Consider the following 14004-nt stretch of genomic DNA (forward strand, 5'->3'; position numbering starts at 1 on the left):
TCAACCATTTCGCAAGCACTTATTGATAGTACTATGAATTATCAAACTAATAAAACTCTCATCCAGAAATTTTGTTTTACAATGTATTAAAATAAATTAATCTTCAGCATTTACAACATCCTTCAGGATTCAGGAAAGTCGCCTAAAATATAGAAAGGTCTATTAAAAAAGGAAAGCAAGTATAAATACTTTAATAAACAAATTATCAGAAGCACGCGCTGAAAGATGTTAGTATATTTGTACCGGAATACTGATGGTTCATCAATAAAGTGCATGAATCTAAATAAAAGTAATTGGGTATAAAAAGAAATTAGGTATTCATAAAAAAAACAGTAAAATTAGAGACACTCCATCTGGATTTCATATAAAATAGACCATATTGGTGATATTAAAAACGTCTTAAATGTATTTTCCTGTAAAATGTTGTTCAGACTATCTTGTAATAGAAAATTAAACATTATACGGATAGCATAATGAAATAAATATATGGGTACACATAGACTACAGTAAGGAATTAGATTTTTTCTAATGCTAGTCTCATGGTCTCAAAAGCTACAAATTTAGCATAATGTTTCAGTTTTACAGGATGATCACTTCACAACAGCTGCAAGGAACTTTGGCTGTTCACACTTGTAGATCCGTTCTTGTGGTTTGTTTTTTTCAAACCAAAAGTACAAAAAAAAAAAGAAAACTATACATTTGGGCCTGGTTTGACAACCATTGATGCTGTGAGAACACAAAGATGCAAGAACAACATCTTTCATGAAGTTTTTTCATTTTCTCCATTGGATCTTACTGAACAACACAAACAATGCTTAGTGTTGGGAAAACACCCTCAGTTACTCGATGGATAATAAAAGGAACAGTTCATCAGTTCACCTGAAAATATACTTCTTTTTCTTTTGTAAAACACAAAAGGTGATATATTTGGCCGAGCTCTGGCCCACACATTCAGCTTTTGCTTGGCCCACATGCTGCAGTGAATTATGGTACATGACTGGACCAAGCCTGGCTTCCAGACAAGGGTCAAACATGGACCATATCTGGGCCAAGTGTCAGCCAAGTTAATAACCCATAACTGAGCCCGAACTGGGCCAGATATGTTGGTGTATCACGACTCCAATGAAACTGATAAACCCATGAATCATTGCGCTTTAGGCATGCTTTGGGTGTGCTTTTTCTCAAAGCAACCTGATTAGTAGAAAATAATAAAAATATATTTTAAATGTGGGTCAAGATAGGCCAAACTTACATGGCCCACATATCAATTATTACCAACTGGGCCAAATACTACATTTTACATCTGTGCCAATTATCGTGTGCCACCTTAAGACAGTACCACCTCTGTCAAACCAGGGCCATGTTTGGCCCACATCCTGTATGCCAGTGCCAGATTTATGCCAAATTTGAGCCAGAATTATTTGCTACCTGGAAGTTAACTATACTTAAACTTAAATGTTCATGGTTAATTCAAAGGGCTAATTGTTGTATCATTACAGGCTTTGACACCAGACAAAAGCCTTCATAGTTCTTAGAACTATTGGCAAAAGTACATACTTTTTGGCATCTTTGCACAAATCACACCACAGGAACTAGGAAATATTTTAGGTGAAGGAATGCCTTTTAGAAGAACTAAGTTCAAGTTTTTGGTCCAGATGGAACCAGACACAGTAAATGGAAAGTGATAACAGTTGATTTTCATCACCGCTAGTTCTTTGACAGCTAAGTGTGTCCTGGGCTTTATACCTTTTTTTAATACCATTCCTAATGCCCTGCATCCCACATTTTAGACACAAAAATGCTTTCTCTGTTATTGAAATCTTAGTAATACTTTCTGCTTTTTTTAATCCCATAACTTTCATGTCAACAATTCATCTCTGAAATTACGAAACCATCGACACACAATAAAACCACAGCATCCGCCATCCTCTAGTTGACTGAGTTAAATGCTACTGTCAGCTGGCATGTGTTATTTCAGAGCTCATGTTCAAGATGCTAATAATGCAACTAAATGATTAAAGGAGAAATTTCTTGAGGACCGGTGGCTAGTTCCTATAACTACTTGGTGCAAAAGCTCATTTTGTAATATATTTCTGCTGGTAAATACAAAATCTGAAAGTAAATCATGCACCAGTTTTTTCAGTGTATAAAAGTATATTCCAAGTCTTCTGACACAAAATGATCAAGAAAAGACTGACTTAAAATAAAGCTATAATTAATTTTACATCTCAAAAGTGAAAAAGAGATATTCGATGTCTGTGAAAATACACATATTTTAGGACTTGTTATGTATCTTTTTTGAATCTTAAATATCTAGGGTTGGATTCATTGCATTGCAACCAGCTGGAAAGCAACAACCAGTATTTTATTAAAAAAGGAAAGTAAATAAGTATTTTTGGGGTGAACTAATCCTCTAAACGATGTTCCTTTGATTAAATAATTTGTTAATCTACTAGACGTAATTCAATTGCACAGTTTGATGGTGTACACGTATATATATATATATATATAGCTTCCACTCGGTGGAGCATCTGGTGGACTGTTCTGAGATCAGCTGAGAAATCTCTTTGTCTTGCACCATATTTATTGTCCACAATCCTCTCCTCTCACCTCTGTTCCTCAGTCTCAGATGAAGTTATTGCTGATCTGACGCTGATGTTCAAATAAATCCTCAACTTCAGCGCTGTAGGCATCGCCTGTGAGAGAAGAGTGAATCAGAGAGGGAACACGTATGTGCTGTATGTTGTGCTTCAGTCATGGCAATGAATCATACCTGCATGGCAGCCATACATAAACACTCTGTGTCCATCATATTTACATCGACAGCGCATGACGTTGTTCATGAAGTCTGACTCAGCCATGTCCAGCGATGGATTTACCTCAACCTGACAAGCACACACAAGAATGAACAGAGCTGTTCAGTAATGAGCTCAATTTGTAGGGCAACCTAGAAGGATAATTGACATGGGCTCCCTCAGGATTTAAGAGTTTTTTTAGAGATTTTTTTTTCCTAAATATGGTCCTCTGGTTAACATTACTGAGAATTTCCCTTTTTCTCATGGCAATATTATTATTAATTATTTTTACAAGTTTATATAAATAATAATGCAGTATAGTTATAATTCATAACTATATATATACACAGTTGATAGCCCCCTTTTGATTTATTTTTATTTCTTTTTTAAATATTTCCCAAATAATGTTTGAAAGAGCAAGGAAATTTTCACAGTATGTCTGATATTTTTTCTTCTGGAAAAAGTCTTATTTTCGGCTAGAATAAAAGCAGTTTTGAATTTTTTTAAAACTATTTTTGGGACAAAATTATTAGCCTCTTTAAGCTAATTTTTTTTCAATAGTCTACAGAACAAACCATCGTTATCAAATAACTTGCCTAATTACCCTAACCTGCCTAGTTCACCTTATTAACCTATTTAAGCCTTAAAAACCTAGTTATATATATATATATATATATATGTATATATATATATATATATATGTATATATATATATATATATATATATATATATATATATATATATATATATATATATATATATATATATATATAACTAGGTTTTTGAACATGTTTAAAAGAAATTTCACAAATTATATTTGAGTTATACCTCAAAAGGGAAATTATTTAACCTAGGAGTATAATGACCATTATGTACAATTATATTAAAGAAATAACTAAATATAATCTTATATATAAATATTTAAAAACCATAAGGGTGAACAAGTGTCAAATTTAGGCATTTTACTGTGCTAGCCTGAAGTAATACAAGTTGTGTAATTTATTTAGTGAGGTTTCATAGCACACATGCAAAACCCACAAAGATTTAAAGCTTGTAAGGAAATATTATGCAATCCAATCATTAAACCGCTTCACAAATTGGGTTCAACAAAGCGGTCTCTTCAACTACTGTAACTTAATATCACAATATAATGGTTTAAACATGCTGTTTAAGCACAGTTAGGGGCAGGCCTGTCACAATAATCAATATATCAATATATCAGTGTAACACATGAACATGACCTCAATCATTTTGGTGATGCAATATACTGTATTTCTCCCATACATAAAAACCAATTCTAGCAACATTTTAGCTGATTGCGCAACATCTCTTTCTCCTCTTGGAGGTGTCAGTGTCAGTATGACTTAAACACACACACACTATAGTGTTTACTATAAACTACTATCAGTGGTGTAAAGTAACTAATTACAAACACTCAAACTGCTGTAATTGAGTAGTTTTTCTCAGTATTTACTAATTTTAACTCAGAATTTAATTTAATTTACTAAGCAGTTTTATAAATGTGTACTTTTACTTTCCCTTGAGTATATTTTTAGTGCAGTATTGGTACTTTTACTCCACTACTGTGTTTCAACCTGCAGACACTACTTTATTTTTTCTTGTCTATGGGGATTAGAAAATTCAGTCCTGTGATTCCTGTCCGATCAAATCACACATAGAAAGTAAATCGCATAATATTGAACTACATCAAGACATGGGGGATTTATAATTGTCTAATGATTTTACAGCTTGACGTTGTATGGACATTAACACTATGACCTCTATCAGAGGTTGGATTTTGGTTTCCAAATCTAATGAATAAATGTCAATATTTGATGTCAAAATAACGTTTTCCTTAGACTCTGACAAGACATTGAATTTTGGTCACTTGACATCACATCCTATATCTAACCTAATATTAATGACATTGTGTGCCTGCTGGGCAATCACTAAAAGCACTACAGAATGTTACACACATCCACAAATTACATGTAAATGCATTAGCTTTTTACAGCATAATACTTACTACTCACTACTTTTACTTATATACTGAGTAATATTTACAACAGACACTTTTACTCTACTTGCACTACATTTTTAGGCAAGTAATGGTACTTTAACTTCAGTATGATTTTTCAGTACTCTTTTCAACACTGATTACTATAGTATATTTTCATGTGGGTGCCTGACAACTGAAAGTAGATCTGGTAGCAGATATCGCAGCTTACTTTATACCTTGCACTTTTTTGTTAACAATTATTATTATTTATTTAGGATATGTGATATCACATTCTGATTCCAATGCCTAATTACTAAACTGTTTAAAAGCCTATACTAAAATTAAATGTTCTTAAGAATAAAATATTATGTGTTTTTTTGTAAGAGTGTACTTGCATTGTGATAATATTATATTGTCATTCTGGCATTATATAATGAGTGGCAAAAAATGGTCTAAAAATGAAAATAATGTCGTTTATCATAATACATTTCGGTGAAATATATCAGACAACAAAAAATAGATATCGTGACAGGCCTAGTTAGGGGTCAAAAGATCATCCTCGAGTTGCATTAGTCTGCAGACATTTAACATAACTATGGCTTCAAGGTTTAAAAACTTTACTAACGCTGAAACAACAGTTCTTTTATTTTATCTTCTTGTCATAACGCTCAAGCAGCCCATGGTAATTATTTTAATAGCACATTCTAATACGAGTTTCACTTAAGCTTTATTTTATTTTTGTTTGTGTGCAACTATAACTCTGCTCTGTGAAGATCTGGGACTGTGTGAGCATATGTTACAGCGAGAAAGTGCCTGTAAAACAGACGGGCGTAAATCCCTCTCAGCCTAATTGAGCATGTCTAATAGAGGGGGATACAGCACGCTTTTCTCCTCCAGCAGGGAATGCTTAGCGCTGGGTTATTTTGGGTTTCGAATTAAAGACAAGCGACTCGAAGAAAGATCAACAGGTTTGCCGGGGTCATCAAGTACAGCTGCTTCATTTACGCCACGTTTCTTACGCTTGTATTGGATAGCTGGCGTTATTCAGCATAGAGATGGGAACTCTGACCTTTAAGTATCACCACGAGCACTTGCCGTGCCATACATAGAAGCAGTCCTGATTGCCGGTTTGTAATTAACATCTGCCAAACGTGCTTAAAATACATGTAAATCTATCATGGCAACATTTCGAGCAAATAAATCTTCAAAATGGTCAAAGCACGAAGGTACACTGTAATTAAAACAAAGCTTCGCATCAACCTATATTTTACGACCGGGGCCTCCTGACCGGTCCCTAAAGCAGCTCTGTGATTGGTCGGCTCTGCATGTGAAGCTCAGCTGCTGAAGTGCTCTCTGTGCCCGCAGTGATTTAGATGATTAACACGTTCCAGAGTTAATGACAGAGGAAAAGTGGCTGCACTGCATCCTGGAAAGAGAATCTGCTCTTGAAGGAATGGTGAAAAACGGTCTGTGCCATTGACTGCTGTTTTAAAGGGTTGAGATGTTCTGAATCGTTTTCACCTGCATGATGTAGTCTCCGGGCCTCACGTCAGTGATGTCTATCCACTGGCAGTCGATATCGTGTCTGTACGTGTCCCAGCAGCCTACTGAAATGCCTTGATCGCCATAATTGTAACATGAAAAGCGTTTATGAAGTCCTGAAGAAACAGATGAAAGCAGTTGCTGTTCAAAGACATTATTTCACATTTTGGTGTCCAAATCACTGACAAAAGTCAGATTATATACATAGAAAGCATAGTAAATGCAAATAGTCTATACTAATGTTTAAGAGGCACTGTAATGATATAGCAGAGATATTCTGTTCTGACAAAGAAAAGCTTTCAGAATCTACAGTTCAGTGCTGGATTTGGCCTAAAACCTCTCCTCGAAGGAGCAGTTCCAACCCAAATGGAAGTAGCTGTGGATTGTGAGTAGCCCAACACTAATAATGTATCACAATACATTATGTTAGCTGACCAATCAGAGCCTGTTAAGGGCAGGCCTTCGAAGGAACCAGGAAAATATGTGGTTTAAATGTTAGCAGAGTATTAAAGTATTAAAGCAGTGGTCACCAAACTTGTTCCTGGAGGGCCAGTGTCCTACAGATTTTAGCTCCAACCCTAATTAAACACACCTGAACAAGCTAATCAAGGTCTTACTAGGTATGCTTGAAACATCCAGGCAGGTGTGTTGAGGCAAGATGGAGCTAAACCCTGCAGGGACACCGGCCCACCAGGACCAGGATTGCTGACCCCTGTATTAAAGAATAAAGTAAGATATGTGAAAAAATAACGTGATTTTTTTTTACAAATGACGCATGAGCACACATTGCTTTGCACCCCATGAACATAAATAAGCCTTAAAAATAGACTCTGCTCCACCCCTTTAACATATTTAGTCTTTTACCTTCAGGACAGTAGGTGTCTTCCAGACAGAAACTGGCTTTGTGTCCTTCTGCTACTCGGCTCCCATTGAGAGTGAGCAGATCATAATGCGTAAACACTTCAATGCTGTGATAATGCCTGAAATAAAAACATTCAAATTAATAAATTTCAGTAAAATCATGTTATCATGTCACTAATGTTCATGCAGAGTTGCACCATTTGTAAATTATACTTTAGGATCAAATGCATGTTACACTTTTTAAAAAAATACTGTAAAAATTACAGTAACTTACTGTAAATTTGTTATTTGCCAGTAAAACTGTAAATTTATAAGAAAACTGTAAATAATTACAATTGTAATGTATTATTTTTATGTTCAATTTTCCTTCAGCTTAGTCCCTTGTTTATCAGGGGTCGCCACAGCGGAATGAACTGCCAACTAACTAAGCACGCGAACATGGGGAGAACATGCAAACTCCACACAGAAATGCCAACTGGCCCAGCTGGGACTTAAAACAGCCACCTTCTTGCTGTGAGGTGACGGTGCTAATCACTGAGCCACCGTGTTGCCCTCTTTTTTTTTTTTTACATTACAATTGTAATTATTAATATAGAGCATGCTTGTAAATTTACAGTCTTATTGGCAACCAAAATTGGCAGTACTTTATATGCCCGTACAACAAAATGCCAGTACATTTTTTACAGTGTACTTTATTACTTTGAATATGCAATCCAATGTCTATATTTCTAATGAGCACCTAAAACACCCTAGCAATTGCATAAGAAGTTAAAATACCTTCAAAGTTAAATAAGTCATGACTACATAATACAGTGCAGTCATATTTGTTACATTTGGCAAATGTAAATGGACACAGAAACCCCTATAGTTGTGTTAATAATGATCAGAATTTAGCAACATCTGCACAACCACAAATATTAGAACTGTAATAATAATACCACTCATAATATCTACAAGATAGCAACATCCTGGCAACCACCTATAACCAACTATGATCATATTAAATAAATAATGCTCACAATTCATCCACCTACAACACAAATTAGTACAAAATGTCACTTAGAAGACTTTAGCAACTGCATAGATGTTAAATGAAGAGGGGCCAGGCTGCAGAAAAGCCATCTGAGCTGCATGTACTGCTTTTGAATGGGCCCATCTAACCCCACCTCTAAGCTTACCTTTCACAGTGACATCACTAGCTCCATAAAGTGCATTGTGTCTGCACCCAGATACAATTGGTTGAATGTAATACTACCCAAAATATCTTCAGGGTTGCCAAGTTGGCAACTTTTAATCACTTTCCATTTTTTTATGTGGATTAAAGATTTGAAATATTAAATGAGTTATATTTATATTGTATTTATTGGTGGTGTTGAAATTATATAGGTTGTGATAGATAGATCTTTTCGACCAAAATGTATTTTGCAAATGTTACAAATTATGCTCCAGAGAATTATAAAAAAAAAAAATATATATATATATAGCTAGCGTTTGACAAAGTACAGCTGCCAGAATCACTCTCAGTTCAGAGCTGGATTTGGCTAAATATTCCTCCAACCGACGAAGCTGTGGATTGTGAGCCACAACCTGAAAGTATTTTTATTTGTTTAAATTGATCAATTAGGCACAGTTTCTAGTGTTAATGGTATGTTGTAGCAAGGCCGTAAACAAGGATGCAAACAATGGGAAATGCTGTTTGGCACCACTAACAACTTAACTACAAATTTATATTCATCAGTCAAACCGCTGTAAACAGGCACAATCCTCAGCATCGCTGCGGTGTCTTTACATCTCAAATAACAAACTCGCAAAAGATATGTGAATGTTTCATATTACTTACACATGCTCATAAGCTGAATATATGTGAAAGACACTTGACAGATTTTATTTTAGAGAGCAGAAGTGAGGTTCAGATGTGTGAATCTACAAATGAAGCACGAGCACACATTGCTTTGCATCTTGCACAACTAAGCCTTGAAAAATACATGGTGGACCACTGCTTTAAATTAATTTCACAAGTTAGGGGTTCACTTCCGCTAAAGTTTATAGGTCATTGGGCTAGTTTTGTTGCAAAAACCTAGCAACCCTCCCTGAATACCATATCAACAGCATATCACTGTTACAGCAATCACCTTTAACACCCTGTAATCATGGCGGGAGTTTCTTCCAAAATATGTTAGAACCCTGTTGACTTGCTGGCTGGCAAACATGGAGGAACAAAGGTTCACTATGGAGCTCTGCCCAATGACCTCACTGCTCCCACATGAAGGTGTTGGCTAACGGTAACACCCTCAAGAGGAAGTTGTTGTTATGCTAACAGGGTTATGCTTGCAGAGATGTTTATTCAGCTCGACTGAATAGATGCTTTCAAATGCCAACTTTGCTGGTTGTTGTTCTAAAAGATTAATAAAACAGGTTTGGCCTGTGAACATGCGAAGCCCGCAACTCCTCCACAACAGAGTGCCTTGTTCCCACAGAATAGCTCTGCAATTATTTTGAGAGTGCATATAAAGGGAGGTGCTCAAAGCAGCTAATTAATCTGAGAGATGACGGCTGACCGCTCTTTACCTGTTTCATAGCAGGAGTGAGTGTTCCTTTCATTGCACACTGACACGACTGACTCAACTGAAAGAATATGGCACCACAAATACTCATGTAGAAACAAAGGTGGTCATACGTCAGGGTTTTTCCTATATGTTGAAGTTCCATGTGCTGTCTGCATTATTTTAGTAAGCCATTCATTAAAGTAACGTATGCAAGAGCTGGTTCTGAAAGGCACTGTTGTGGAGGAAACTGGGATCTGGTGTGATTCACTGGGAAAGTACACTGATATTTCAAAATGAATTTAAAGTAATAAAAAATAAATAAAAATACAAAGCTTATAATATTGATTATAAAATAGATAGACTATGGATAAATATTATATTTTTTAAATGCAGGAAAAAGTAATAAAAGCAATTAAAAAAGAACAAAGCCGATTCAAAAATAATTTAATATGAAAAAGGTAAAAAAAATAAATAAAAAAAATATTACAAATTATTAAAAAGTTAAGAAAAAACAATCAATTAATAATATATAAAAATATATTATATACTTATATAAATAAAAATATAATTAAGCATAATAATAATAACAACAATAATAATAAATGCATTTTTAACAAAAGATCAAAGTAAATTCTTTGCATGTTCAATGCATAATAATAATAATAATAATAATATATAAATGCAATATAAATACATAAATAAAATAAAAAATAAATAATAATAATAATAATAATAATAATAATAATAAATGCATTTTAAACAAGAGATCAGTGTAAACTCTTTGCATGTTTTAATGCCTAATAATAAAAAAAATAATAATAATAAATAAATGTAATATCAATAAATAAATAAATAAATAAATAAATAAATAATAATAATAAATTTCTAACAAAAGATTAATGTAAATAATTTGCATGTCTTTTATTGCATAATAATATTAAGAATATAATAATAAGAATATATAAATGTATTATAAATATATAAATAAAATAAAAATAAAATTATTATAAATTATTATAATAATAAATGTTTTTACAAAAGATCATCGTAATTTTTTTGCATGTTCTTTAATCCATAATAATAATAATTAATTTATTATTTATTATAATTATTATTATTATTATTAATATTAATATTATTATAAGAATATATAAATGTAATATAAACATTTTAACAAAAGATTAATGTAAATCTTTGCATGTTCTTTAATACATAATAATAAAAACAACAACAACAACAACAACAACAACAATAATAATAAATGTATTTTTTAACAAAAGATCAATGGAAATTTTTGTATGTTATTTAATGCAAATAAAATAAAATAAAATATAATAATAATAATAATATAATAATAATAATAATAATAATAATAATAATAATAATAATAATAATAATAATAATATAATAATAATAATAATAATAATAATAATAATAATAATAATAATAATAATAATAATAATAATAATAATAGCCATCTTCCAGCCTAAACCACGGCGAATGAAGTTCTGCACAAGACTTTTGGCCAGCGGAGAAATTAAAATGGTCGTGCCCAACTGAGTCTGGTTCTCTCAAGGTTTTTTTTCTTCACTCCCATCAGGTGAAGTTTTTTTTCCCTCTCCGCTGTCGCCACTGCCTCGCATGGTTCAGGATTGGTAGAGCTACGCATCGATGAATTTGCTCTTCAGTGTTTGAACTCTCAGTAATGATTAAATCACACTGAACTGAGCTAAACTGAACTGAACTGAACTTAAACACTAAAACCTGAACCACACTGTTCCAGTTACTGAACCACACTGTTCCAGTTACTATGACCATTTATGTGAAGCTGCTTTGACACAATCTACATTGTAAAAGCGCTATACAAATAAAGCTGAATTGAATTGAATTAATAATAATAATAATAATGTATAAAAATAAAAATATATAAATAAAATAAAAATATAATTAATAATAATAAAATAATAATAATTAATAATAATACTTTTTTTTTTAAAAGATCAATGGAAATGGTTTACATGCTTTTTAATGCATCACAAACTTTAAAAATTACCTTTTTTATGAAGTATGATAAACACAGTATTCATGCTATAGCCCAGGGCTTCACAAACTCGGTCCTCAAGCTCTAACTAGACTTCTAAAATCATTCTTGCATGAGTATTGAGGCAGGTTGGAGCTAAAATCTGCAGGACAACGGTCCTCCAGGACCAAGTTTGAGTACTCCTGCTATGGGCTATTCATGCTGTCATGTGATATATACAGCCCCTCACCTGTGGCACTGATGCCAGGTCCAGGACTCCCTTGAAGCCCGTGGCCGGAAGTCGGCTCTACCCAGATTCATGATCCGGGAGGAGAAGCGCAACAGACGGCGATGCCCGTACGGCCACTGCATGCGGCTGGCAGATGAGGACAGACAATTCTCCTCATGGGCACAGGTGAGCAGATGCAGAGGCCGGTCTTCCAGATAAGAGCTCTCCTGAACCAGCTGCGCATCCAAAACCAGGTCAGGTGCAGCTAAAACAGCAGGGTGATCCATTAATCAGTGGAGATTTCATTATAAAAGGGCACAACACTGATAAGAGATAACTAAAAATTTTCTTGATTTACTTTAAAAAATTACAGGTCGTTGTATCCCAACGTTGGGTCAATCATTTTTAATAAAATTCCAATTAAACTTTTTAACCCATCGGTTGGATTTATTCATATTTGACACACCCAACATTTGGTTATTACAACCCAGCATTTTGTTAGACTGTAAGAAAATTTATTTTTTAAAACAACACTGTTTATTAGCTGAATTTATGCTGAACTACATTACCCATGATGCTATGAAGGAAATTCCACCAATCAGAGAGTGGCAAAAGAGCAACTTCTACCTATATATTCTCAAAATTCCTAAATATTTGATAATAATCATTACTCTTATTCTCCTTTCTAAGTTGTGATAACACTTCAGAATGTTGTTTTTGTGATATAAAGCATTCAGAAAATGAGAAGTAGTCAGAAAAACCCATTTGCTGTGGTTATAAATCAGGCTTATTGTAAATATCGACTTCATAACTCTTCTGAAGTTATAAAATTGTTATTGTGTTCTAAAAATTAAAGTTAACATGTTTGAAAAACATGGCACTTTTTTGCTGTTTTATGCAAACTCTGACAACATTTTATTTTAAATATTGAAGAAATCACCAGAAGTCATCAGAAGTTACATCAGTAGTAGTAATAAAACAAATAAAGCATTGCTATAGATAAAACGAACAACTTAAAATTAATAGATTTATATTTTTCCACCATTTTTTAACGTTACTTTACCATAATTTCCCATGCTTAATGAGACTGTAGTTCTTTCTCTCACTAAAGTTGTTAACTACATTATTGAACCTTCATCTTTCTGTAAAAAATTAATATAACTCTTTGCTTCAAATCAAGGTTTAGCTGCATCCCAAATGGCACACTATACAGTATGCACTATGTACTTATGCACTTACACACTCAACAGCATAGTATATGTATGGTGTCGTCTTCAAATGGAACACTAATGGTTTTTTACTAAGTTGAAATTAAAACCGTTTCCCAGATGAAGTTTGACGGTTGCCAATTTAGTGAAATAAATGACCAAACTACCAAATAATATCTGCCATGAGTATAACTGCATTCACCATCAGGAGGCAAATAATCACTCTCGTAGGAGAATTTCACTTTTACAACCCAAAATAAATAAAGTAATCCAACATGTGCACCCGATAGCTCCACCCCTTTTGCTATGTGGGCAAAGCTGTGATCGTTGAGTGCGTTAAGTGTCCATCGTTCCACACTCCATTTTAGCGGCGGAATAAGTGCATTATCCTGGTAATTAAAGTGCACTTATTATTTTTTGAGTTTTCAGTGTGAACACACTACTTACACTATTTATGCTACAAAATGGTATAGAATAATACATAAGTATGCGATTTGCGATTAGTAAAATCTTTAAAAGGATGCATTAATGGGAAAAATCCTTCCAGAACAAGCACTGCTGAAAAAGTGGGCAGGACTAATGCATCTACATATTTATTTACTTACTCTCGGAACAGGTGACGCCCGCTGCTTTGGCTCCGCCTCCTCGAGGACAGTGGACATAACTGTTGCGACGGCACTGCTGGATTGACATTTCTGTTCCCACACAATGAGCGCCACTCAACACCACTTCCTCTGCCGCTGGGTCTCCTTGCCAATAGTATGTTTCCTATACATTCATTCAAAGGCCACATCTTATTTGTC

The 14004-nt window shown here is 33.9% G+C and overlaps 1 protein-coding gene across 3 annotated transcripts in view; it reads right to left on the reverse strand.

Annotated features, from left to right (window-relative positions):
* loxl4 (lysyl oxidase-like 4) overlaps positions 1-14004 on the reverse strand; it is a 58374-nt gene that overhangs the window by 2618 nt on the left and 41752 nt on the right. The window contains exons 10-16 of one of the 3 annotated variants that reach the window (XM_087279697.1): positions 13807-13969; positions 12015-12258; positions 7202-7317; positions 6317-6453; positions 2774-2885; positions 2611-2696; positions 1-142 (exon numbers count right to left, since the gene is read on the reverse strand). The exon at positions 1-142 is cut by the window's left edge and continues 995 nt beyond it. In XM_087279697.1, the coding sequence (XP_087135823.1) occupies positions 2626-2696; positions 2774-2885; positions 6317-6453; positions 7202-7317; positions 12015-12258; positions 13807-13969 (843 nt within the window). In that variant the 3' untranslated portion in view covers positions 1-142; positions 2611-2625. Of the gene's footprint in view, positions 2697-2773; positions 2886-6316; positions 6454-7201; positions 7318-12014; positions 12259-13806; positions 13970-14004 lie in introns of all 3 variants that reach the window. The other 2 variants (XM_087279698.1, XM_087279696.1) reach the window with 2 other exon arrangements.

The sequence above is a fragment of the Danio rerio genome, chromosome 13 (genome assembly GCF_052040795.2).
Source record: "Danio rerio strain M-AB ecotype USA chromosome 13, GRCz13ab, whole genome shotgun sequence".
NCBI lineage: Eukaryota > Metazoa > Chordata > Actinopteri > Cypriniformes > Danionidae > Danio > Danio rerio.